The sequence below is a fragment of the Lithobates pipiens genome, unplaced genomic scaffold, assembly GCF_037356315.1.
Source record: "Lithobates pipiens isolate NorthernLeopardFrog02 unplaced genomic scaffold, aLitPip1_a1.2 Scaffold_8, whole genome shotgun sequence".
Classification (NCBI taxonomy): domain Eukaryota; kingdom Metazoa; phylum Chordata; class Amphibia; order Anura; family Ranidae; genus Lithobates; species Lithobates pipiens.
In genome coordinates this window covers 501,956,466-501,983,920 of record NW_027507903.1, presented here as the reverse complement: position 1 = coordinate 501,983,920, position 27,455 = coordinate 501,956,466, and the positions used below count along the sequence as shown (strand labels likewise).

At 43.7% G+C, this 27,455-nt stretch overlaps 2 protein-coding genes across 15 annotated transcripts in view; one reads left to right on the top strand and one right to left on the bottom strand.

The window, feature by feature from the left end:
• DGKI (diacylglycerol kinase iota) overlaps positions 1–27,455 on the top strand; it is a 542,650-nt gene that overhangs the window by 469,145 nt on the left and 46,050 nt on the right. The gene's annotated exons all lie outside the window — the stretch shown is intronic.
• On the bottom strand, positions 3,292–26,652 carry LOC143960534 (uncharacterized). Of its 2 annotated transcripts, XM_077469222.1 has the most exons (4): positions 26,549–26,621; positions 24,517–24,664; positions 19,686–20,634; positions 3,292–3,562 (listed from the first exon to the last, which is right to left on the bottom strand). In XM_077469222.1, exon 3 carries the CDS (start codon positions 20,600–20,602, stop codon positions 19,697–19,699), a length of 906 nt encoding a protein of 301 aa, XP_077325348.1. In that variant the 5' UTR covers positions 20,603–20,634; positions 24,517–24,664; positions 26,549–26,621; the 3' UTR covers positions 3,292–3,562; positions 19,686–19,696. The 2 variants fall into 2 exon arrangements, with proteins under 2 accessions (XP_077325348.1, XP_077325347.1); XM_077469221.1 differs by lacking the exon at positions 24,517–24,664 and having other exon boundaries at positions 26,549–26,652.

The window sequence follows — 27,455 nt, the reverse complement described above, 5'->3', positions numbered from 1 at the left end:
GCTGGGTGCGACGATCCGTTTCGCTTCAGGAGCGATCCGGGATGAGGGGATGGCCGTTGGTTTCTGGCCATCCCCTCTCGAACGCTCCTGGCGAATGAGAAGCTTCCCCCGCCTGTGTAGTGTAAACATAGGCAGGGAGGAAGTGATGTCATTCTCCTCGGGGCGGTCTTTTTGACCGGACTGCAAGAACACAATAGTAAGTGCACCAACACTACACTGACATGTAGGTACACATAGGCACACAAATTACCCCCCGATCCCCCCCCCCCGCCCCTCCCAGTCACAGTGTCACGATTGCAGTGATCATTTATTTACTGATCACTGCATTTAGTGTCAGTTGTGACAGTAAAAACTGTCAGGACATTTAGTGTTAGGTCCAGGGTAGCCCCCTACCCCCCCAATAAAGGTTTAACCCCTTGATTGCCCCTAGAGTTAACCCTTTCACCCCCTTTTGCCAGTGTCACTAAGCAATAGTTTTTCTGATCGCTACATTAGTGTCACTGGTGCCGTTAGGTAGCAAGTTATTTTTTTTTAGGTTCACCGCCAGGTTTTTAATAGCGCTAGGTACCCCCATATATTACCCAATAAAGGTTTTAACCCCCTGATTGCCCCTAGAGTTAACCCTTTCACCAGCGATCACCGTATAAGTGACACTGGTGACGCTGGATAGCCAGTTAGTTATTTAGATTCCCCGTCAGGTTTTTATATAGCGCCCGGGACCCCCATATATTACCTAATAAAGGTTTTAACCCCCTGATTGCCCCCAGGTAACCCTTTCACCCCCTTTTGCCAGTGTCGCTAAGCGATCGTTTTTCTGATCGCTGCATTAGTGTCACTGGTGCCGCTAGGTAGCTAGTTATTTTTTATGTTCACCGCCAGGTTTTTATAGGGTTAGGCACCCCCATATACTACCCAATAAAGATTTTAACCCCCTGATTGCCCTTAGAGTTAACCCTTTCACCAGCGATCACCGTATAAGTGTCACTGGTGACGCTGGTTAGCCAGTTAGTTATTTAGGTTCCCCGTCAGGTTTTTATATAGCGTCAGGGACCCCCCATATACTACCTAATAAAGATTTAAACCCCCCGATTGCCCCTAGTTAACCCTTTCACCAGTGATCACCGTATAAGTGTTACGGGTGACTCTGGTTAGTTTGCTTTTTATAGCATCAGGACACCCACCATTTATTACCATTTATTACCCAATAAAGGTTTAACCCCCTGATCACCCGGCGGGTGATATCAATTAGGTTTTAGGGTCAGGGTCTGCATCTCCCCAGGCAGTGCTAGGTTAGTGCCAGTACCGCTAACACCCACGCGCAAAGCATACACCTCCCGTAGTGGTATAGTATCTGAACAGATCAATATCTGATCAGATCTATACTAGCGTCCCCAGCAGTTTAGGGTTCCAAAAAAAACGCATTGTTAGCGGGATCAGCCCAGATACCTGCTAGCACCTGCGTTTTGCCCCTCCGCCCAGCCCACCCAAGTGAAGTATCGATCGATCACTGTCACTTACAAAACACTAAACACAAAACTGCAGCGTTCGCAGAGTCAGGCCTGATCCCTGCGATCGCTAACAGTTTTTTTTGGTAGCGTTTTATATTTAAATCCTGAAGGCAGTGCTTGGTTTTCGGGGTCCTGTACGTGGCTAGGCTCCCAAAAAGTCCCCCACATGTGGTATCCTCGTACTCGGGAGAAGCAACAGAATTTATTTCGGGGTGTAATTTCACTTATGCCCATAGCATGTGTGAGCAATATATCATTTAGTGACAACTTTGTGCAAAAAAAAAAAAAAAAAAAAAATTGTAATATTCCTGCAACTTGTGGCAAAATATAAAATATTTCATGGACTCAACATGCCTCTCAGTAAATAGCTTGGGGTGTCTACTTTCCAAAATGGGGTCATTTTGGGGGCTTTTGTGCTATTTTGGCATTTTATGGCCTTCGAAACTGTGATAGGTAGTGAGGAGTGAAAACAAAAATTTGTACCCTTAGAAATCCTGAAGGCAGTGATTGGTTTTCGGGGTGCCGTACACGGCTAGACTCCACATATGTGGTATCCCCGTACTCAGGAGAAGCAGCAGAATATATTTTGGGGTGCAATTCCACATATAACTATGGCATGTGTGAGAAATATATCATTTAGTGACAACTTTTTGTAAACTTTTTTTTTGTGTCATATATCACTTTCTCTGAGCAAGCTTGCTGCGCCTGCAAATACACTTGGAACTGCGTGAGGTCAATTTATGAGCTGCGCATGCGCAAGCGGCATTTGCATTCAAGTTCCTTGCTTCACTGCGCCGGCAAAATCTTAGTAAATGTCAAGCCACGTTGATGCATTTGCATAATTTGAACAGGCGCACCTCTCAAATTGACTTTTTTTTGCGCTGGTTCACTTTTATGGGGGTTTTTTTAAGGCTATTTGTACACAGGTCATGTCAGCATTAAGAAAAAAAAAAAAATAATTTAAGAAAAAAAAAAAAAAAAGCATGGGGTCCCCCGAAATTTCATACCAGGCCCTTCAGGTCTGGTATGGATATTAAGGGGAACCCCGCGCCAAAAAAAAAAATGGCGTGGGGTCCCCCTCAAAATCCATACCAGGCCCTTCAGGCCTAGCATGGATTTTAAGGGGAACCCCGTGGCAAAAAAAAATGGCTTGGGGGCCCCCCTCAAAATCCATATCAGACCCTTATCCAAGAATGCAATCTGGCAGGCCGCAGGAAAAGAGGGGGGGGGGACGAGAGCAGCCCCCCCTCCTGAACCATACCAAGCCACATGCCCTCAACATTGGAAGGGTGCTTTGGGGTACCTCATCCCCACAACTCTGGCCGGTGGTTGTGGGGGTCTGCGGGTGGGGGGGCTTATCGTAATCTGGAAGCCCCCTTTAACAAGGAGAGCCCCATTCCCGGCCTCCCCCCTGTGTGAAATGGTAAGGGGCTACTTTACCCCTACCATTTCACCAAAAAAGTGACAAGTGTTAAAAATGACAAGAGACAGTTTGTACACATAGGTTTTAAGCAGCGTACAGGAGATGCTGCATTTAGGCAAGGTTAAACTTTCCTCTCCTGAATACGGAACAATCACATTCAGGATAGGAACTTTTTGACCGCCAGCCACGGGAAAACGTAAATCGCGGTAGAAACACGGGTTGCGTTTTTCACCTGTAGTGCTGCAGTCAAGGTAGGCTAGTGTACATGTAGCCTTAGACCAGCCTTTCTAAACCTTTTTACCCAAGAGAAACCCATGAAATAATAGTGTCAGAAACCATGAAATAAGACCGAGACAGAAGTACAGTTAAATCACACTTGTTTAATAATAAAAGAACAAACATAGCCAAAGTTCAGTAACCGGAACGGATAGTCAGCCAAGCCAGAAGTCAAGGATAAAATGTAGTGGAACAGCAAGCAGGATCTGGAGCCATAAGGGATGTCAGCAAAGCAAGCCTTTAAACAGGAATGCAGGAGCTAGGCTCTGTGACGTTGACCAAGGCAGAGCTCCTTTGGGCTGGACGGCTTAAGTAGGCTGGACAGACGTGCAGTATATCATCAACAGCTGAGTAACTGTGGAGAGATAGGAGATGGCATTTAGCTAACAGATGAGTGGCCAGCTCTGAGAAGGAAGGGCTGTGCCCAGCCCTGACAATCAGGTCTCAGAGGACCACTGGTAAAAACGAATTAATCTACAGCTTACAGTTTATTAGTAAAATCAATATGTTGTAGGGATAAGAAAACAAAAAATATGGCATCTCGAGTTTTTGACAACCTAAAACAGAAAATCTTTTAATATCAGCATCCTTTATATGGTAAAGTAATACATGAAACAAGTATTAATAATGAAAATATAAATAAAATATTCAGCGCCTATACACACACGTGTGTGTGTGTGTGTGTGTGTGTGTGTGTGTGTGTAAATATATATATATATATATACATATACACACTAAAGGCTAATGCAGGCAGACACTCAAGGTAAATTCAATCAATCCCTCAAATAGCTAAAAAAAAAAAAAAAAAAATGTAAACAGTGCTGCGCAAAAAATATTTTAAATGTTCATAATCTATGGGAGACAATCCAAAAAGGTGCAAGTGGATAGATGTAGATCAATAGGTCTGGCCTCTCACCTCCAACCTTCGACCTAAAAGGTCACTATGCAAAAATCGGTAGGACCCACAAATCTTGCAACCATCTGTCTATTGCCAATCACTATACAGTGAACAAACGGTGAAGCCAACAGGTCCTCGTATCATAGTAATATCGGGATCCGAAGTTTCAAAAGGCCAGGTGTCACCCTGCGCTGAGGAAGTCCCGCCTACGGACGTAACGCGTATGAGGGGTCAGGTGTCACGCACGACGTTACCCGCAGCCATCACATCAGATCGATACACATTGTAATCTGGATGCCTAGCACTTAGCTTTGAGTGCGACATTTTGTAAGTGCAATTTCGTTCGTTTTATACTATTAAAGATGCAATAGAGAGCATTAGATCATATGTTCTCTTTTTTACACATGGCCTTTTGAAACTTCGGATCCCGATATTACTATGATACGAGGACCTGTTGGCTTCACTGTATAGTGACTGGCAATAGACAGACGGTTGCAAGATTTGTGGGTCCTACCGATCATTTGCTGCATAGTGACCTTTTAGGTCGAAGTTTGGAGGTGAGAGGCCATCCTTTTATGTGGTGAAGGGATCACTGAATACCAGACCTATTGATCTACAACTATTCACTTGCAACTTTTTGGATTGTCTCCCATAGATTATGGACATTTAATATATTTTTTGAGCAGCACTGTTTACATGTTTTAAGTATTAATAATGACCAGAGAATAAAAGGAGACAATGAAAATCGTAGTGTCTCACATTGATGGAAAAAAGTATTTGCATCCCTGCTAATTTTGTACGTTTGCCTACTGGCAAAGAAATGATCAGTCTATAATTTTAATGGTAGGTTTATTTTAACAGTGAGAGACAGAACAAAAAAAATATCCAATAAAATGCATTTCAGAAATTTTTTTTAACCACTTAAGCCCCGGACCAATTTGCAGCCAAAGGACCAAGCCCCTTTTTGCGATTCGGCACCGCGTCGCTTTAACTGACAATTGCGTGGTCGTGCAACATGGCTCCCTAACAAAATTGGCGTCCTTTTTTCCCCATAAATAGAGCTTTCTTTTGGTGGTATTTTATCACCTCTGCGGTTTTTATTTTTTACGCTATAAACAAAAATAGAGCGACAATTTCGAAAAAAAATGCAATATTTTTTACTTTTTGCTATAATAAATATCCCCAAAAAATATATAAAAAAAAAAAAAAAAACGTTTTTACCAGTTTAGGCCTATACGTATTCTTCTACATATTTTTGGTTAAAAAAAAATAAATAAAAAAATAAAAATAAATCGCAATTAGCGATTATTGACTGGTTTGCGCAAAAGTTATAGCGTTTACAAAATAGGGGATCATTTTATAGCAATTTTATTAATATTTTTACTAGTAATGGCGGCGATCGGCGATTTTTATTGTGACTGCGACATTATGGCAGACACATCGGATATTTTTGGGACTATTGTCATTTATACAGCAATCAGTGCTATTTAAATGCACCGATTCCTGTGTAAATGACACTGGCAGTGAAGGAGTTAACCACTAGGGGGCAGCGTAGGGGTTATGTATGACGTTATGTGTTTTTTTTATTGCAGGGGGTGTGGCCTGGCATGTGACATCAGTGATCGTCTTTCCCTATATCAGGGAACGATCGGTGACAGCCACAGTAGGTAGCACGGGGAGAGGTTTGTATACAGAGACCTCTCCTCGTTCTTCAGCTCTGTCCCGTGGCCACAGAACTCAGGACCGGGTCGGAAACTTAAAGAACCACATACAGGTACGTGATTGTGCCCAGCCGTGCCATTTTGCCAACGTATATGTGCAGGAGGCGGTCCTTAAGTGGTTAAATTAAATCTATATTTTTTGGCAATAACATGTTGTAGGTAGATTTTTGCCAGTCACAGGCTGTCAGGCCCCTCCAGCCTGTGTCTTAGAATAAGACAGAGGTGAGGCCTCCATTAATCTACATATCCCACCCCTATTGTGTTTAGCTGGTTAGTGAGCATGGAGGAGGAGGGAAGGAGGGAGGGAGTGGACTGTCATTTACCACTGTGTATACGCTCACGTGTGACTCTATATTCACATGGGCTGGTCAGATGTGATAGGGAGGAAATTCTCTGCATAGAGACTCACTCAAAACTGAGCATGTGCAGAGTTGCTACTACAGGTGCAAAGTCCCTAGCTACATTGTTTTTGCAGAATACAGAAAACGAATCTCATAGTAACTGAGTGGGTATGAACAGCATGTGATACACCATTTGATAGCTTTTTATGATGTGGATTTAGTGAGACTAAGTAGGCCATACATGGATCGAAATTAGCCGGTTCAGCAGGTTCCGGACAAATTTCGATCCATCTATGGCTGTTCCTGTTTACGAGAAGTTGATCTGTCGACTGACTTCTCATGAACGGTCCTGCTGGAAAACTTTTCCATTCATTCAGCGCTTGCAACCAATTGGCTGCAGCACTAATCAGTGTATTTGCACGACGGGGGAGTTGGCTGTCCGAATACAATGACATAGCAGGGAGGATTCATGCATTCACCTTGAATGTGTGAAGGGGGGAATCAGTTCAGTTTTTTTTGTTCAGCCACCTGGCTGAACGAAAAAAAAAAAAAAAAAAAAAAAAAAAAACGGAGCCATGCATGGTCAGCTTTAGACAGTTGTCATTATAACGTGTCCAGAAGATTTCCCTTGACCCATTGAATCCAGTGAACCGGGATACAGACTGCAATAAAAACCCTAACAAAGGGTCTAACTCTTATCTACTCTAAAATGTTGCCTTTACATACACATTAGCTGTATTACTCTATATCACAAGGGGGCAGTTTTGCATGGGCCCTCTAAATTCATGTGACCAGGTACAGTTGTGCTCTCTAAGCTCACTGTATTTGTAACTTACCTTTGAGGGTCAGTTGCCAATGTATGTAAACGTAAACATAAAAAAAAAAAAAAAAAAAAAAAAAAAAAAAAAGCTTGGACATAACTGTATTAAAAAAACTGAAGCAGCATATGTGCAAGCAAAGAAAGAGGAAGCCCCTGGTGATATCACACGTGATGAATTGCATTGAGCAGAGCTAAAGCGATTGTGCTTTGAACAGACTAGACTTGGGCTAGAGGGTTCTAATCTATATATACTCAAAAACTGAACTTGGAAATAACTACAAATCACTTTGATAGAAAATAGTGCAAAAAAAAAAATAACGGAAAAAAGCGGCTCTGCTGTGAGATATTTTTTTTCACAGACCAGAACTAATGTCAAAAAAGAGCTGCGCTACAGAAGTGTGTATATCAAAAACATCAAAACAAATGTAATATAAATCATGTTGCGATAACAACATGCTATGTAATCAATTATATGACACCCATGTAAAGCAGAATCCAAGTGCAGATAAACTAATTAATATACTGATATAGTGATACAGTTCTCAGATATAAAGTTCGTGAAAGTTTGAAAAACTCCTCTTCATGAGTGTTCAGACGGGAGTAATGAGCATCCAGTCACCAATAAGGTCTCCAAAATTTGACACACACAGTATCTCACAAAAGTGAGTACACCCCTCACATTTTTGTAAATATGTTATATCTTTTCATGTGATAACACTGAAGAAATTACTTTGCTACAATGTAAAGTAGTGATTGTACAGCTTGTATAACAGTGTAAATTTGCTGTCCTCTTAAAATGACTCACACAGCCATTAATGTCTAAACCGCTGGCAACAAACGTGAGTACACCCCTAAGTGAAAATGTCCAAATTGGGCCCAAAGTGTCAATATTTTGCGTGGCCACCATTTTCCAGCACTGGCTGAACCCTCTTGGGCATGGAGTTCACCAGAGCTTCACAGGTTGCCACTGGAGTCCTCTTCCACTCCATGATGATATCACGGAGCTGGTGAATGTTAGAGACCTCGCGCTCCAACTTCCGTTAGAGAACGCCCCACAGATGCTCAATAGGGTTTAGGTCTGGAGACATGCTTGGCCAGTCCATCGCCTTTACCCTCAGCTTCTTTAGCAAGGCAGTGGTCATCTTGGAGGTGTGTTTGAGGTCATTATGTTGGAATACTGCCCTGTGGCCCAGTCTTCAAAGGGAGGGGGATCATGGTTTTCTTCAGTATGTCACAGCACATGTTGGCATTCATGGTTCCCTCAATGAACTGTAGCTCCCCAGTGCCGGCAGCACTCATGCAGCCCCAGCCCACGACTCTCCCACCACCATGCTTGACTGGAGGCAAGACACACTTGTCTTTGTACTCCTCACCTGGTTGCCACCACACACGCTTGACACCATCTGAACCAAATAAGTTTATCTTGGTCTCATCAAACCACAGGACATGGTTCCAGTAATCCATGTCCTTAGTCTGCTTGTCTTCAGCAAACTGGTTGCGGGCTTTCTTGTGCATCATCTTTAGAAGAGGCTTCCTTCTGGGACGACAGCCATGCAGACCAGTTTGGTGAGGCATATGGTCTGACCACTGACAGGCTAATCCCCCACACCTTCAACCTCTGCAGTAATGCCGGCAGCACTCATACGTCTATTTCCCAAAGACAACCTCTGGATAAGACGCTGAGCACGTGTATTCAACTTCTTTGGTCGGCCATGGCAAGGACTGTTCTGAGTGGAACCTGTCCTGTTAAACTGCTGTATGGTCTTGGCCACCGTGCTGCAGCTCAGTTTCAGGGTCTTGGCAATCTTCTTATAGCCTAGGCTATCTTTATGTAGAGCAACACTTCTTTTAGATCCTCAGAGTCCTTTGCCATGAGGTGACATGTTGAACATCCAGTGACGAGAGAGAGAGAGAGAGAGAAAGAGAAAGAGAGAGAAAGAGAGAGAAAGAGAAAAAGAGAAAAAGAGAGAAAGAGAAAGAGAGAGAGAGAGAGAGAGAGAGAGAGAGAGAGAGAGAGAGAAAGAGAGAAAGAGAGAAAGAGAGAAAGAGAGAAAGAGAGAAAGAGAGAAAGAGAGAAAGAGAGAGAGAGAGAGAGAGAGAGAGAGAGAGAGAGAGAGAGAGAGAGAGAGAGAGAGAAAGAGAGAGAGAGAGAGAGAGAGAGAGAGAGAGTTTAACACACCTGAGACTTTGTAACACTAATGAGTCACATGACACCAGGGAGGGGAAAAACGGCTAATTGGACCCAATTTGGACATTTTCACTTAGGGGGGGTGTACTCGCTTTTGTTGCCAGTGGTTTAGACATTAATGACTGTGCGAGTCATTTTAAGAGGACAGCAAATTTACACTGTTATACAAGCTGTACAATCACTACATTGTAGCAAAGTGTAATTTCTTCAGTGTTGTCACATGAAAAGATATAACATTTACAAAAATGTAAGGGGTGTACTCACTTTTGTGAAATGCTGTATATAAAACTTTTATTTTTTTAATTCTGGTGTATGGAACACTATAATAGCCTTAATCTAGGCTTACCTGTAGGTCAAAGTGGTCTGTAAGGGTTTACAACCACTTTAAAGTGGAGTTGCCCCCCAAAAAATAAAACTACTTAAAAATCTTAAAAAAAATCAAAAAAAAATAATTGGCAAAAAAAAAAATTTTTACTCACCTCTAAATACCGGTTGCTAGGGGGTCCCTCGTAGTCTGCCTTCTTCATTGCCCGGGCTGGTGACATCACTTCCCCTCGCGCCGCACATTCACCTGGGACCTGTCACGTGTCCCAGGTGACTGTACGGCGTATCACGGCGCCCTGCGCCGCTCGCGCATGCGCAGTGGGTGCCCGGCTGTGAAGCCACAGCCGGGTGCCCACAGTATGCATGACGGCGCCGCGAGCGGAGCGGGGAGCGAGGGGGGGGCTTCGTTCCCCCGCATCGCTGGAACCCGGGACAGGTAAGTGTCCGATTATTAAAAGCCAGCAGCTGCAGTATTTGTAGCTGCTGACTTTTAATTTTTTTTTTTTAGGGGGTACCCCACTTTAACCACTTTCAGACCGGACCATTTTGCTGGTAAATGACCAGAGGTCTTTTTACAATTTGGCACTGCGCTGCTTTAACTGGTAATTGCGCGGTCATGCAATGTTGTACCCAAACAAAATTTGCGTCCTTTTCTTCCCACAAATAGAGCTTTCTTTTGATGGTATTTGATTGCCTCTGCGATTTTTATTTTTTGCGATATAAACGTAAAAAGACCGCAAATTTTGAAAAAAAAAGATATTTTCTACTTTTTGTTATTAGAAAAATCCAATAAACTCAATTTTAGTCATACATTTAGGCCAAAATGTATTCAGCCACATGTCTTTGGTAAAAAAAAAGTCAATAATTGTATATTTATTGGTTTGCGCAAAAGTTGTCACATCTACAAACTAAGGTACGTTTTCTGGAATTTACGCAGCTTTTAGTTTACGACTGCCTATCTCATTTCTTGAGGTGCTAAAATGGCAGGGCAGTACAAAACCCCCCCAAATGACCCCATTTTGGAAAGTAGACCCCCTAAGGAAATTGATAAGAGGCATGTTGAGCCCATTGAATATTTTATTTTTTTGCCTCAAGCGATTGAATAATGACAAAAAAAAATTTTTTTTTTTTTTTTTACACAAAGTTGTCACTAAATGATATATTGCTCACACATGCCATGGGCGTATGTGAAATGACACCCCAAAATAAATTCTGCTGCTTCTCCTGAGTACGGGGATACCACATATGTGGGACTTTTTGGGAGCCTAGCCGCGTACGGGGCCCCGAAAACCAAGCACCGCCTTCAGGCTTTCTAAGGGCGTAAATTTTTGAGTTCACTTCTCACTACCTATTACAGTTTTGAAGGCCATAAAATGCCAAGATGGCACAAAACACCCACAAATGACCCCATTTTAGAAAGTAGACACCCCAAGCTATTTGCTGAGAGGCATGTTGAGTCCATGGAATATTTTATATTTTGCCACAAGTTGCGGGAAAATTACAAACTTTTTTTTTTTCACAAAGTTGTCACTAAATGATATATTGCTCACGCATGCCATGGGCATATGTGAAATGACACCCCAAAATAAATTCTGCTGCTTCTCCTGAGTACGGGGATACCACATATGTGGGACTTTTTGGGAGCCTAGCCGCGTACGGGGCCCCGAAAACCAAGCACCGCCTTCAGGCTTTCTAAGGGCGTAAATTTTTGAGTTCACTTCTCACTACCTATTACAGTTTTGAAGGCCATAAAATGCCAAGATGGCACAAAACACCCACAAATGACCCCATTTTAGAAAGTAGACACCCCAAGCTATTTGCTGAGAGGCATGTTGAGTCCATGGAATATTTTATATTTTGCCACAAGTTGCGGGAAAATTACAAACTTTTTTTTTTTCACAAAGTTGTCACTAAATGATATATTGCTCACGCATGCCATGGGCATATGTGAAATGACACCCCAAAATAAATTCTGCTGCTTCTCCTGAGTACGGGGATACCACATATGTGGGACTTTTTGGGAGCCTAGCCGCGTACGGGGCCCCGAAAACCAAGCACCGCCTTCAGGCTTTCTAAGGGCGTAAATTTTTGAGTTCACTTCTCACTACCTATTACAGTTTTGAAGGCCATAAAATGCCAAGATGGCACAAAACACCCACAAATGACCCCATTTTAGAAAGTAGACACCCCAAGCTATTTGCTGAGAGGCATGTTGAGTCCATGGAATATTTTATATTTTGCCACAAGTTGCGGGAAAATTACAAACTTTTTTTTTTTCACAAAGTTGTCACTAAATGATATATTGCTCACGCATGCCATGGGCATATGTGAAATGACACCCCAAAATAAATTCTGCTGCTTCTCCTGAGTACGGGGATACCACATATGTGGGACTTTTTGGGAGCCTAGCCGCGTACGGGGCCCCGAAAACCAAGCACCGCCTTCAGGCTTTCTAAGGGCGTTACAGTTTTGAAGGCCATAAAATGCCAAGATGGCACAAACCCCCCCCAAATGACCCCATTTTGGAAAGTAGACACCCCTAAATTTAGGGGTACACTAGTGAGACTAGGTAATAAATGGCGGGTGCCCTGAAACTATAAAAAAATAACTAACCAACCAGTGTCACCTGTAACAGTTATATGGTGATCACTGGTGAAAGGGTTAACTAGGGGGCAATCAGGGGGCTTTATGCGGTAGTATATGGGGGTCCCTGGCGCTATAAAAAGCTGCGGCGAACCTAAATACCTACCTGCCTAACTAGCGTCACCTGTGACACTAATACAGCGATCAGAAAAACGATTGCTTATTAGGCTGGGTTCACACTGGAGCGATGCGGGAACGCCACGAATGCGCGGCGGGTTCCCGCATCGCATGCCTCCCGGCGGCAGTTCACACTGCCCTATGCGAACTGCTGGGAGTGTCAGGTTACTGACACCCCCAGATCAGTTCGCATATCGCAGTGCGATCTGCAAACTCGGATCGCATGGTGTGAACACCCATGCGATCCGATTCTGCTGCGGGCCAAAAAAAGGGTCCCGTGCGAATTTGCGGCGGGTGCGGCGAATGGCTGAACTCGAATCGCACAGAGATCGGATGTGATTTGCACTGCAGTGCGGTGCGAATCACATCCGTTCTCAAACCGCTGCAATGTGAACCCAGCCTTAGTGACACTGGCGACGGGGGGTGATCACGGGGTTAAACCTTTATTGGGGGGGTTAGGGGGGTACCTTAGAACTAAAGGGGGCTAACCCTAACTGCCCTAACAGTTATTAGTCACAAATGACACCCGCCGGGTGATCAGGGGGTTAAACCTTTATTAGGTAATAAATGGCGGGTGCCCTGAAACTATAAAAAAATAACTAACCAACCAGCGTCACCTGTAACAGTTATATGGTGATCACAGGTGAAAGGGTTAACTAGGGGGCAATCAGGGGGCTTTATGCGGTAGTATATGGGGGTCCCTGGCGCTATAAAAAGCTGCGGCGAACCTAAATACCTACCTGCCTAACTAGCGTCACCTGTGACACTAATACGGCGATCAGAAAAATGATCGCTTATTAGGCTGGGTTCACACTGGAGCGATGCGGAAACGCTGCGAATCCGCGGCGGGTTCCCGCATCGCATGCCTCCCGGCGGCAGTTCACACTGCCCTATGCGAACTGCTGGGAGTGTCAGTGAAATGTTACTGACACCCCCAGATCAGTTCGCATATCGCAGTGCGATCTGCAAACTCGGATCGCATGGTGTGAACACCCATGCGATCCGATTCTGCTGCGGACCAAAAAAAGGGTCCCGTGCGAATTTGCGGCGGGTGTGGCGGGTGCGGCGGGTGCGGCGAATGGCTGAACTCGAATCGCACAGAGATCGGATGTGATTTGCACTGCAGTGCGGTGCGAATCACATTCGTTCTCATAAACCGCTGCAATGTGAACCCAGCCTTAGTGACACTGGCGACGGGGGGTGATCACGGGGTTAAACCTTTATTGGGGGGGGTTAGGGGGGCACATTAGAACTAAAGGGGGCTAACTCTAACTGCCCTAACAGTTATTACAGTCACAAATGACACCAATGCAAAAAAAAAAAAAAAAAAAAAAAAAAAAAAAATGACATTGGTGTCACTGTGACTGGGGGGCAGGGGTAATTGGGGGGGTGATCGGGGGGTAAAGGGGGGGTGTGAGTGTGCCTGGCATGTTCTACTGTGTGTGTAGAGTGTTGGTGCAACTCACCGATCCGCTCTCCTCCGTGTCGGAACGAAAAATACCGACACGGAGGAGAGAATACATCACTTCCTCTCCTGTGTTTACATTACAGGAGAGGAAGTGATGTCACCGGGGATTTCCATTCGTCGAGAGCGATCGCGAGGGGGTGGCCATGAATGAATGGCCGCCCCCTCATCCCGGATCGCTCTCGAAGGAATGCCGACCGCCGCAGGCACCGGGGGGGGGCCCGATCGGGCCCCCCACCCGCGGGCAGGCAGGGACTTATATATACGCCCATATGCCTGCCCGTGCCATTCTGCCGACGTATATCGTCGTGCGGCGGTCGGCAAGTGGTTAAAGCATGCTCTTTTGTTCGGTGCTATAAAGTTCAATGTATCGTTAGAATTAAAATATATCTAAATAATATTTCTACAAGTACCTGTGTGCCGGTTTATAATTGCCTTTATGCCTGTGCATTCTTGCTGACAACTTGTGACCAACATGTCAAAAGCTGGGGGATGGTTGTTCCACTCAAACTAATATTTCAGTAATAAGTAGATTGAATTACTCCTCAGCTACAGAAAATCAACAAAGATTCTTTCACAGGTGGCTCTTACTCCTGATTGGTGCTAACATAATCAGTGTAGTAGTACAGCAAAGTGGTGTGACCATGACAACCTGGGCTCAGAGTAAGGGGGTTGAATGTAGGGCTGCAACTAACGATTATTTTCATAATCAATTAATCGGCCGATTATTTTTTCGATTAATCGAATAAAAATAAAAAAAAGGGGGGGGGGGGAGAAATTATATATATATATGCACACACACGTCCCCCCCAGTATAGATGACACATTCCTCCCCTCTCACATGGTGTCACTGCCCCACCTCCTCTCAGTGCTCCCCTCCCCCCCCTCCGGTGTCTCGGGTTTTCTCACCCCTTCATGGTGACAGCGGCTCCTCCTCTGTGTGCTGGGGTGGTGTGGGGCGGAGTCTCAGTCCGGACCCACCACACGCGACTCAGCCGACTCCTCCAAATGGAGCGAAGGGCACCCCGAAGCCGGGAGATGGATGCACGCATGTGCAGAGCACAACCTCCAATCACGGCAGCGCTGGAAAGCGGGGGATGTGCGGGGAAAGAAGAAGAGGACGGGGGATGTGCGGGGACAGAGGAAGAGGACGGGGGATGTGCGGGGACAGAGGAAGAGGACGGGGGATGTGCGAGGACAGAGGAAGGGGACGGGGGATGTGCGAGGACAGAGGAAGGGGACGGGGGATGTGCGAGGACAGAGGAAGGGGACGGGGGATGTGCGGGGACAGAGGAAGGGGACGGGGGATGTGCGGGGACAGAAGAAGAGGACGGGGGATGTGCGAGGACAGAAGAAGTCAGGACTTTTTAGGAAAGTTGGAGGGAAGATGTGAAGTGTCTGAGGGCTGAACTTCATTCAATCTGCTACTTGACAAGGCAGGCTGTATGGAAAGGGTTAATGTTAGAGTAATCCCCCTCCCCTCATACACAGACCCCAGCAATGTGAGGACTGAGGAACTCATCCTGCACCGTACAATAACACTGACAGACAGCAGGGAGAACCGACTGGTAGTCCCACCACGGGGGATGTGCGGGGACAGAAGAACTCCGTGACTCCTCCAGAATTCATTCACTTGGGCTGACACAGGCTGAACGCCGCGCTGGGGGTGACGTCAGCGCGCAGCTCGTCGCCGCCGCCGGGTGTACCAAGATGGCCGCCAGCTCCGAAGCTAGGCCGAAGCCGCGGTCTTTCCTAAGGCCACGGCCCGCTCCGCGGATCACATGGCGCGGACCAACTAATCGATAATGAAAATCGTTGTCAACAATTTTCATTATCGATTATTATCGATAATATTGATTAATCGTTTCAGCCCTAGTTGAATGACATTGACTATTATCCAACCCTGTAGACTAGAGACTTCACTTTAACCCTCATGAACCCCCTTACCAGCACAAACCTCCATAAGCTCCACAACCCCATGACTTTTTAGCTTCTGGAAGAAAAGAAAATACCCAGTACTTGGGTATAAAGGAGCATGTGATTTGATCCATGTGACAGGGATGGGCCAATTACCATGCACCAGAACTATCACATGAGTGGAATCCATAGCGCTCTGTACGCTACAAAAGTGGTCTGTAGCCAACATAGGTCAGCTTCTGTTCAGGGTAGTGAAGGAAAGGCTTCTGGGGATGGGTGGGTTAAAATAAACCAGTTATGCCCTGTACAAATTAGCAGTTTTGCAGACGGAATAAACTCTGAAGGTTGTTCCGATGGAATTCCGCTCAAGCTGTCTTGCATACACATGGTCACACCAAATTCTGACCATCCTGAACGCACAACACATATGACGGGACTAGAAAAGGGAAGTTCAATAGCCAGTAGCCAATAGCTTCCATCTCGTACTTGCTTCAGAGCATGTGTTTTTGGTGCGCCGGAACAGCATATAAAACAAGCGTTCTTTCCGCTAGTAATTTGTTCCGTCAGAAAAATATACAACATGTCCTCTTATCTAAAGTCTGTCTGAATTTTCGACAAAAAAAGTCAGATGGGGCATACACACAGTCGGACTGTCAGAAATTCCGCTCGTGTGTACGCAGCATCACATTGTCTCTGCTTGGTAGAGCACAGATTCAACTTAAAGCTGAATGTCAGACAAACCAGGAAAAACTGTTCAGTTAGTCTTGTGATCCAAGCACCCTTGGCAGAAGTTGTCTATATACTGTATGATTTACTGAGAATATATCAAAGCCTTTGTTCACAACAGAGTACGTTGTATATCAGATTAGGACAATAAGCAATTACATTTAGTAACAGAAATCCTTGGCTATGAATCATTGCTTGGGCCAGGGCTCGACAAAACCCGGTCGCCAGGTCGCATTGGCGACTAGAAATAGCGACCTCGCGCCTGGGGCAGCACAGCTGGGGGTATCCTGTGTCTGTGGACCCCCCCAGCGTGATCGCGTCGGGCCGTTCCGCCGGCGGCCGAAAATTTAGGCCGCGGCTTTGAGGCCTTCTGCGGTCCTATGATTCCTTATGGAATCTGGCGCCCTCTTGTGGTCGCCGTTGGTATGACAAACCAGCAATGTTAATGAAGATTCCTCTGCCTGTATTATATTACCTGCCTCTTCTTGCCTTTATTTAGAACCCCTAAACATTATATATATTTTTTATTCTAACACCCTAGAGAATAAAATGGTGGTTGTTGCAATACTGTCTGTCACACTGTATTTGTGCAGCGGACTTACAAGCGCACTTTTGTTGGGAAAAATAATTTAGTTAATAAAAAAATAAGACAACAGTAAAGTTAGCCCAATTATTTTTTATATTGTGAAAGATAATGTTACGCCGAGTAAATTGATACCCAACATGTCACGCTTCAAAATTGCACCCGCTCATGGAATGGCAACAAACTTTTACCCTTTAAAATCTGCATAGGCGACGTTTAAAAAAATTCTACAGGTTGCACGTTTTGAGTTACAGAGGAGGTCTGGGGTAGAATTATTGCTCTCGCTCTACCGATCACGGCGCTACCTCCTATGTGTGGTTCGAACACCGATTTTATATGCGGGCAGGACAGGGCGCGTTTAAAAATTATTATTTTTTGTGCTTTATTTTAACTTTTTTTTTTTCCACTGTTCTTTTAAAAAAAATGTTGTGTCACTTTTATTCTTATTACAAGGAATGTAAAAATCCCTTGTAATAGAAAAAGCATGACAGGTCCTCTTAAATATGAGATCTGGGGTCAGAGAGACCTCGGATCTCATATTTACACTAAAATGCAATTGAAAAAAAAATTGTCATTTGAAAAAAAATAAATAAAATGTCCCTCTAAGAGCTATGGGCAATGACGGGGGGGGGGGGGGGGGGGGGGGGTTTGCGACGGCGCTGCTATCTTCCCCTCACTCGTCTCCATGTCAGGCCAGGGACAGGTCCGGATCGTCGTCACGGACCTGGCTCCTAACTTTTTAAGCTGGCTCCTAGATTCCAAGCAAATTTGTCAACCCCTGGCTTGGGCACATATCCAAAGATCAGGGGAATTCCTGATTATCTAAAAGGTAACATTGTTTATCTCAAATGATCCACGTCCCTCTGGTATAATTCTGTCATCACAGTCCTTGCAAACACACAGATCAATTGCATTGAACATGATGAACAAGAATTACCATAGAGCTCTTCAGGGTCCTGGACCTTTTTGCAGGCTACACAATACAGCCTACTTTAGGACACAACTCCCGAGGCCTGTGAATGGGCATAAAGAAAGTATATTAGCACCCTGATGGAGGTCATCCCTCTGCTCTCCTTTTGTAAGTTTGTTCAGCACGAGACTCACAGGCCTAGTCTGAGGTCTGCTGTACTTATGGTTTAATGGTGTTTCTTATATGTGGTGGATTTAAGCTTTAATTAATGGACATATTTTGCCATGTGTTTTGAGTTCACAGAACATTTTTTTTTTATTGGAAAATGAGGTGAAACCGGTCAATACAAATGGTGCGTCCATGTGTTCTTTCATGTTGCCCTATGCACTAATAATTAAAGCGGGGTTCCACCCTAAAGTGGAACTTTCACTGATCGGAACCCTCCCCCCCTCCGGTGTCACAATTGGCACCTTACAGGGGGGAGGGGGGGTGGAGATACCTGTCAAAGACAGGTATTTACACCCACTTCCGGGCATAGACTCCCATGGGAGTCTATGTCATTTCCTGTCCTGCCGCGCTGTCTGCTGGGACACACACGGGTCCCAGTGACCGCGCAGACAATTCCTATTGCGCTGCGCGACTCGCGCATGCGCAGTAGGGAACCGGGAAGTGAAGCCGATTCGCTTCACTTCCTGATTCCCTCACCTAGAATGGTGACGGCAGCAGCCGAGAGCCGAGCGATCTCGGCATCGCTGGAACCCGGGACAGGGGAGTATCCATTTTTTAAAAGTCAGCAGCTGTAGTATTTATAGCTGCTGGCTTTTAATATTTTTTTTTTTTTGGTGGAATCCCTCTTTAAACAGTGACATGGTTGAACTGCTGAACCTTCTACATTCACCAGATGCAACAACTTTGTTAAAAAGGGTACGGTAATTCTGAGCCAGTTACAGCAAATGCATGAGATTATAAAACATGTAAATTAGCATGATTATTGAGTTAGATCCCAAATCAGGTGGACACAAAAATGAAATAACCAATAAGAAATCCAGGCAATAAATGTCAACAAAAGAAATATGCAGTGTATAAATATATTGTATGTATGTTTCACATACACATTATAATATATGTACATATATACACACACACACATATACATACATACATACATACATACCGACCACTTTATTAGTTCAGTTGCTTGATAACACAAATTGCTAATCAGTCAATCACATGGCAAAAGAAAAAAAAAAAAAAAAAAACACATTCAGTACATCTCTGCGATACATACACATTTCTCTTTGTTTTATTGCTTAAAAATTCTGTAAGTACAGAAAATACCTTTCCTTCTGCCAGAATCCAATGAGCTCCTAACTTCCTGCTCAAACAGGCAACGCAGTGCCTTTTCTGTACTAAAATTGCAAACTGTCTTGTCAGCTCTGCCTGTGTTCTTCCCTGCTGTACTACAAAACACCTTCTCCTTATATTATTTAGACAAGGAAAGGGGGAGGTGTCCTATAGCCTATCAGGGTAGAACTTAGGCAGGGCTGACAGGACTGCTTAGAGTTTCCCGAACATATGAGGCAATGTGTTCTCACAGTAAGTAGCTAACTGTTTTTTTCTGAACTTGTAACATATTTAAAAAGAAAACATGGGGAAAATGTGCATATACAGTACAGATGAACTGAATGGTTTTTGCAATGATGTATTCTTTGACCCCCATACATGGTGAAATATCGCCAAGCAAACCAAATACCCCAAAATTGTAAAAAAAAAAAAGTGTGTGTGTATATATATATAAAAATGTGCAATAGTATTTTTTTTTTACCTTGAGATACCTTAGAAGCTCATATGGCTTCTCTTTTTTCCAAGATCTTCACGTCTACTAAGGCGGATTACAAGTTGCCAATAAGTAGCGTTGAGGGTTGCCCAACTAAGATCTTCATACCGTTCTAGCCTCGCCAATATCTTGGAACGTGATGGGCACCCCACTCCTGCTCTCTTTGCCTGCTCATGCCAGCTTTCTTCTCCTTCTAAGGAGGTTTGGCAATTCACAATAGTAACATTCTTGAGATATTGGTTATAGTTGTAGACTTTTATAACTTCCTTTACTTGCACCAATTGCCTTTCCAGTTCATCACGTTGTCTTAAAATTGCCTTGTTTTCATTTTGAGCCAGCTGTCTTTGATACACTTCATCCTCTAGTTCTTTTCTAAGGCGGTGGTCATCCACACCATTTTTACACTGTTCGTTATGCAACTGTTCTTGAAGTGACTTGCATTTTGTTTTCAAAAGCAAGTTTTCCTTTTGAAGGTTTGTGAAGTCAACCGTTTGCTTTGCCAATTGTTGGCGCATGGCGGTTGCCTCGTAATCAAACTGTTTTTGAAGTGACTCGCATGTTGTTTTCAAAAGCAAGTTCTCATTTTGAAGGTTTGTGAATTCAACCGTTTGCTTTGCCAATTGTTGGCGCATGGCTGTTGCCTCATCTAACCTATCTTCAGTGAATTTTGCAAGGTAGTATAGCTCTCGCCACACAGCTGCCCTCTCCTTGCCTGACTTGGGTGTTTTTGAATAGGATTGCTCATACATTTTCCAGGATCTACACCATGCTTTCCAAGGGTTCCAGTCTTTGTTGACTGCTGAAGTTGAAATATAAGAAGTTTGTAACAATTCATCCCAGTTGTCATTTACTGTTTTCCAAGGGTTATCCTTCTTTCCATATATCAAGCGTCTTAGTGACTCCATATTTTTAAGCAAACTGCAGATGGATTGCTGTTCTAGAAGAGGAAACAGAACTAGTTAACACAGTTGAGTTGCATTTTTAGCACCCTCCCAACTGCTCCCTCTTTTTCTGCAGAGGCAGTAGCAGGGGGTGTACACATGCCATGGCAGAAATTATACTCTGTATACCTGTTTTGGTGGGGATTCATTAATAGGGCCATGCTGAAAGTGCCCCTCAACAGCGTGCAAAGCACAGGTCTGTGGCACTCCAGTGCAGGGTTCAAGGGGTTACAGCAGGCAATGAGGAGGTAATATAACACCTCCTTACTGCCTGTCAAATGCACTCTTCAGAGAGCAAATCTAAATGCAGATCGCTCTTCAGAGAGAAAGGCTACAGTATGTTCCCTACTTATGAACGTGTTCCAATCCAGCTCATTTATAAGTCCAACAAAGGTCAGTGCTTGCCGACAAAAGCTGTGAGCACTGATTCTGGCAGAAGGAGTCCCCCTGTAAGAACACAATAGCACAGGAGGGGAGATTGTTGTACCAACACAAGCAATGTTGGTGCATCAATCTGTTTTTTTCCCCCATTGAGCCCGCTGGGTTGAACGAAAAAAAAAAAAACATGCAAACATGTTTGCATCTTTGAAAGTTTGCAGTTTAAGCATTTGTATGTAGGTGACTTACTGTATTGAGAACAAACCGATCATTGTTTCCCCCCCATGTATAGTTTTCATGAGACCTTTCCATATGTCTGTTATTAGATGCATCAGACCAGGGGTAGACTGACAACTCATGGGGCCCCCAGGTTTAAAGATGGCCACCACATGGAAGCCATCTTTCTGATGCAACATTAATGCGGCAGGGCCTCATGGAGGGGCACCTAGCTTGGCAACATTCAGAGTGACAAGTGACGTAAAGCCGGCGACCCAGTAAAGGTATCAGGATCCTCTCGTAGGCAGTGCCACCTCAACAGCATCATGGGCCCCTGGGCTAAGTAATGCACTAGGGCCCCTACCAGGGAGAAGGTGGGTGTGGCTAAATAATGCCACATATTGGGCGTGGCTTTTTAGTCTGATTAGAAACTTAAGTCTGTTTGTTTTTTTTTATTAAAATTTTTTATTTAATATTGTTTTTACACTTTTTTCACAACTTTGTTGTGGGGGGGGGGGGGGGGGTGTTTGGTGAGATGTCAGGGGTCTAAACAGATCCCCTGAAGTCTCACTTTTGACACAGGGACTGACGACAGAGATTCCACAGTCCTTTTCTCTGCAACCTCAAGCTCCATGCACACTGGGCTTAAAAACAAACGTCTCTTCTCTTGGCAGTGAAAAATGCTAATATAGAGCATTTTTTGTACAAAGTTTAGATGAGTTTAGGAGAATTTTACATTTTTTTCTGCTAGTAATCACCAATCAGAAACGCAAACCAGAAGTTTTTTTTTTCTGACTCTAAATATGCCTGTAATCATTCTAATGTGTATGGACATATAGGATAACATTGAGCTACTTCTACTGGCAGAACACAAAACTCCTGTAGAAGCAGCAATTTTTAAGCCAGTTTGCATGTAACCTAGGTAGCACTAAAGATGAATGAACAGGAGATAGAGGCTCCTGCCCATTCATAAACTGAATCATAGTAAACAGTTTACTATGCTCAGTAATGAATGAATACAGTGAGTGATCAGTATCACTCACTGTGTTCACTTAGAAAAGGAAGGTGCCAGTAAATTACATATTTCCCGGCCGTTCCCCACTCTCCATCCTGACAGATTCCCCTGTATGCCTGCAACTGGTGGGAGAGGAAAGGAGAGAAGCCAGCAAAGAGAACAACCAATCACTCTATATATGTCCAGATAATGTGATCTTATTTTATGACTATTCCAGTTAACCCTGTGTTATCCAAACTCTTTACAAATCAAAAGTCTAAACTCAACACATAAACTAAACACTCTATAGCTAAGTTCGCATCTATGAATTTGGGAAGGTGGGTTCGGGCTTAGCTGATAATATATAGACTGCTGCACCTAAAGTAGTGAATTCGCTACTAAACCAGTACCATATAGAAAATAAGTGCACTGTCCCATAATAGATTACCCTATGATATACAGAATTCATGCAAAACATAACAATCAATAATCATTCATCTACTACAATATCAATAATATGATTTATGTTATTAAAGTGGAGTTCCACCCAGAAATGGAACTTCCGCAGATAGGATTCCTCCCCCCCCCCCTCCAGTGTCACATTTGGCACCTTTCGGGGGGGGGGGGGGGGGCGACAAATCCAGGTATCTGCTCCCACTTTCGGCAAAGATCGCCGCAATCTGTGCGGCGAACTATGGAATGTATGGCCCCTCCTCCTGCCTTCTGGGAGACACACAGGTCCCAGAAGACAGCAGGGACCATTCAGCAAGTGCAGCACAACTCGTGCATGCAATGTTTCCCTCAGTAAGGATGCCGGCGCCTGCACCCAGAGCCGAGGGACAGGTCAGCTTTGGGTGCCGACATCACGGGCTCCCTGGACAGGTAAGTGTAAAAAAAGAAAAAAGGGCTCTGTGCTGAACATGGTAGTGACTGTTGAAAGAGGTAGCGACGGGCCCGGGGATGTTCAGATCGAGCCTGCCAGGAAGCCGGAATGGCACACAGCCAATTATAGGCAGTGTGTATATGCAGCTGTCAATTGGGAAATGCCTCACTGCCTATGATTGACGGTGTGCAATCACGGCTTCCTGGCAGGCTCGATCTGAACACGTGCGAGCCCATCGCTATTCACTGCACTTCCACCTTTGTGCTCATATGTACAGACAAGCTGCCTACCAGAACCACTGATCTCACAAAGGATCAAAAGTGCTCTAATGCCGCAAACACGTGCGGATGCTCCATCGGTCTTTTGCTGGTGGAATTCCAGCCAGCGAAAAATTGAGAGCAGGTTCTCTATTTTTTGGTCGGGATAAGTTTCTATGTGAAAACGTGTGTATCATCTGTATGCAATTCGGACACGCAAAAAAATCACGCATGCTCGGAAACAATTTGGCACATGCTCGGAAGCATTGAACTTAATTTTCTCGGCTTGTCGTAGTGTTGTACATCACCACGTTCTTGATGGTCAAACGTTCCGAGAACTTTTGTGTGACCGTGTGCATGCAAGCCAAGCTTGAGCGGAATTCCGTCGGAAAAACCATCCAAGATTTTTTGGAATTCCGCTCGTGTGTACGGGGCATTAGGTGCACTCCCCAAAGCAGTTACAGCTCGCTCCTGACCCCAAATGGCTCAGGCAGATACAACAAGTTCACATCTTCGCATGTGGGGAATACATGCAAAAGTGTATGCTTTCCCAACATGCACAGAAATGAACTGCAGATGCACAACAGTTTTATTAATTGTTAATGGCACCCCATGCAAATGTGCGCACCAAACTGGATTTTTACATGAATTTTCCCATGTTGCATGCGTGTAGGGCAGCCCATTGAAATGAATGGGCATGTGATATGTGAAAAACATGCCCATGTTTGGTTGCACCTGCAGGTGTGAACCAAGCCTAACTTAGCACATAAAAAAAAAAAAAAATCCTTCATAAACATAAATGATTCTCTAAATGATCAGTGTTCATACAGTTGTGCAAATAGCCATGAACATTGTGCTATGATATGTTTAATGAGGAATGTTGTTTTGTATATAGAGTGTATGTATAGCTTATGATGTGGTGAGAACACATTTCATGGTGCATAACACAGGGTTAAAAGGAAAGGTCAGAAATGAACTTCCCATTATCTGGGACACAGAGAGATGGGGGATGTTTATGTAGAGAGATGCCAACACACACTACTGGCTATTTCAACCCTGCTTGTCACCTTCACTAACTCCTCACATGTTCCCACAAAAAACGTTTTTCAGTCCCGACATGAAACTTTGCCAGGGATTGTGTGCAGCTTACCTCCAAGAAAACTTTGCTCATTCGGCTCACCTCTCCCTGCATGTGTAGTGTGCAGTAACCGGAAGTAGCTAGTCTCCTCTTCCGGGTTCTCCCATCACACACCAATGAAGGGGGGATCTGACTGAGGGGAACAGAGTGCAGGAGACCACTGAGGGGGAGACACAAAGAAGACTCAGAGCTTTTAAATACATAAACACACCACTGGGCACTATATGTATTTAGAAGCAGTGGCACTGCTGCTGACAAACCCCGGGATTGAGCTGTAGTGTGGGACACCTTCCTAGAGAGTGTGACTGTTCCAGCTCATGGGGCCCCCTGCTGGCCCCAGGCCCTTGGGCTGTGCCACCTATCACCCTAACCATTTGTTTGGCTGCATTAAAGGCTAAGTTCACCTTTTAACCACTTCCCATCTGGGCTTACTTTGGCACTTCGCTCATACATGTAAAAATCATGATTTTTTTTGGTAGGAAATTACTCAGAACCCCCAAACATTTTATATATATATATATATATATATATATATATATATATATATATATATATATATATATATATTTTTTTTTTTTTTTATAGCAGAGTCTCTAGGGAATAAAATGGAGGTTGTATTTGCGCAGCAATTTTTCAAACGTGTTTTTTTTGGGGGGAAAAAACTGATTCATGAATTTCAAAAAAACAAACACTAAAGTTAACCCAATTGTATTTTTTTTCATGTGAAAGATGATGTTATGGCGAGTAAATAGATACCCAACATGTCATACTCGTGGGATGGCGCCAAACTTCGGTACTCAAGTTTGGTGCCGGCGGCGCGCTCCCGATGGCAGGGCGGCATTGAAGATTGGACGTACCTGTACGCCAATATGCCTGCCCGTGCCATTCTGTCGACGTACATCGTCGTGCGCTGGTCGGGAACTAGTTAATATACGTTTTAATGGGATTTTTTTTTTTTTACCAAAAATATGTAGCAGAATACATATTGGCCTAAATTCATGAAGAAATTAGATTTTTTTTAATGGATATCTCAGAAATTAAAAAATATTGTTTTTATTTTTTTTTCAAAATTAATACCACCAAAATAAAGCTCTATTTGTGGGAAAATAAAGGACAAACATTTTATGTGGGTACAGTGTCGCACGACCGCACAATTATAATAAGGTAACGCAGTGCTGTATCCCAAAAAAATAACCTGGTCATAAAGGGGGTAAACCTTCTGGAGCTAAAGTGGTTAATCAGTACAGTTTTTGTCTGAAAATACAATACAAATACATTACATAAGTTATGAAGTTTTATTCTGTCCTACAAGAATTTTCGTACTTTAGTGTTTAAACTATTCGCTTTCCATATGGAGACTAGCATGCAAAAAAAAAAAAAATGGACGATCATTCGTCCGATAATCTTATCATGTGTACAAGACTTTACACACCAAAAATACCGTCAAATCATTTGACATCTTGTTGTTTGATAACGCTATCAGGGTTGATTTACTAAAGTCATAGAGATTGTTCACTCATCCTATTCAATAAAGTTGTGTTTAGTTTGAGTATCTACTCATGTACAAGGGAAATAAAAAAAGAAAATTAAAAAAAAGAATTTAATCCTAACCATACAGTGCAAATAGGGAGTCGTACACTGTTGCCAATTAAGTGAATTGAGCTGAACAGTCACTTTAACCTGGTGCTTTAATGTTTATATCTCCTGTACCACAGCTCTTATTTTAACCAATTATCCTCCCACATTCACTATTTAAAAAACAAATTTTTTAAATATTTTGTCTAATAAAATTGAAGTTTATTCTTATTCCTTCGTAGCGTTTTTTTTTCTTCATTTTTTTTTTAATTATTTGCTGCCTAGAAAACCCCATATGGGGGAATTTCCCTCTTTGAACAGTCATTTTACAAAGTACAAATTTTAGGCTGAAGTTTTGTAACAGCGGTTATCCTTTTTTACACCGTTAATGTATTTCTTCTTATTTCCTTTTATTTTGGTGGAAAAGAAACAAAAAGTAAACCTGAATACGATAGAAAACAGTTCTTACCTCCAAACTAGTGACTCAGAGCTTGCTTTCTGTGCACCTCTGCACACGACAGGAAGTGGATTTCTCCGGGCACATACAAAGAGATATAAATTTATCTTCTTTATACCTCCCCTTTTCACAGTTTTTGTGCAGCCCTCCCACAAGTTCAGGTCTAAAAACTAAAGCCTGTGCAGGAAGCCTTATCTTTGTAAGCTCTAAGCATTACCTGTGTAACTGAATTAAATAAAAACATTTTACATTTAAAGTGTATGTCAGGGCAAAAAGATTGCAGTACATTGCTGCAAAAACACATATTTCTTCATGTTTTTACCTTTTAGAGACCCTGCAAGTAAAAAAAAAATTACTTTCTGTGGGCTGACAACACACAGCATGTTTGCAGACTGTGTGCCGTCAGCCCCGACAGTATCGTGTTCGGGCGGATGCTGCCTATGTTAGCTGTTTTTGTGCCCGGGCTGCTGCTTGCACCATAACAACCGATGACTCTGTATGGTCAGGGGGCTGAACATACAAAGAGCTGAATATACATTGTGGACGGAGTATCCTATATAGACACCCCAACCTCAGAGCCTCCATGAGTGCTGCCTCAATTGGCCTTGTGGACAGCATGGCCCTGAGCCCTGTCCAGTTTTTTCTTGCTAAACTACTCAGACACACACACTTTCCCATGTTCACTACATAAAGACTTATGCCCTGTACACACGGTCAGACATTCCGACGTCAAAATCCGTCAGATTTTTTCCGACGGATTTTGGCCCAAACTTGTCTTGCCAACACAAAGTCGCACAAAGTTGTCGGAAAATCCTTCAGAACGAGGTGACGTAAACCAAGTACTACAGGACTATAAAGAGGGCAGTAGCCAGTAGCTTTCATCTCGTAATTTAATCTGAGCATACGTGGCACTTTGTCC

Bases quoted from the DNA above. Each gene is read 5' to 3' on its own strand.
- LOC143960534 (XM_077469221.1), bottom strand. From the start codon at position 20,602: ATGGAGTCACTAAGACGCTTGATATATGGAAAGAAGGATAACCCTTGG.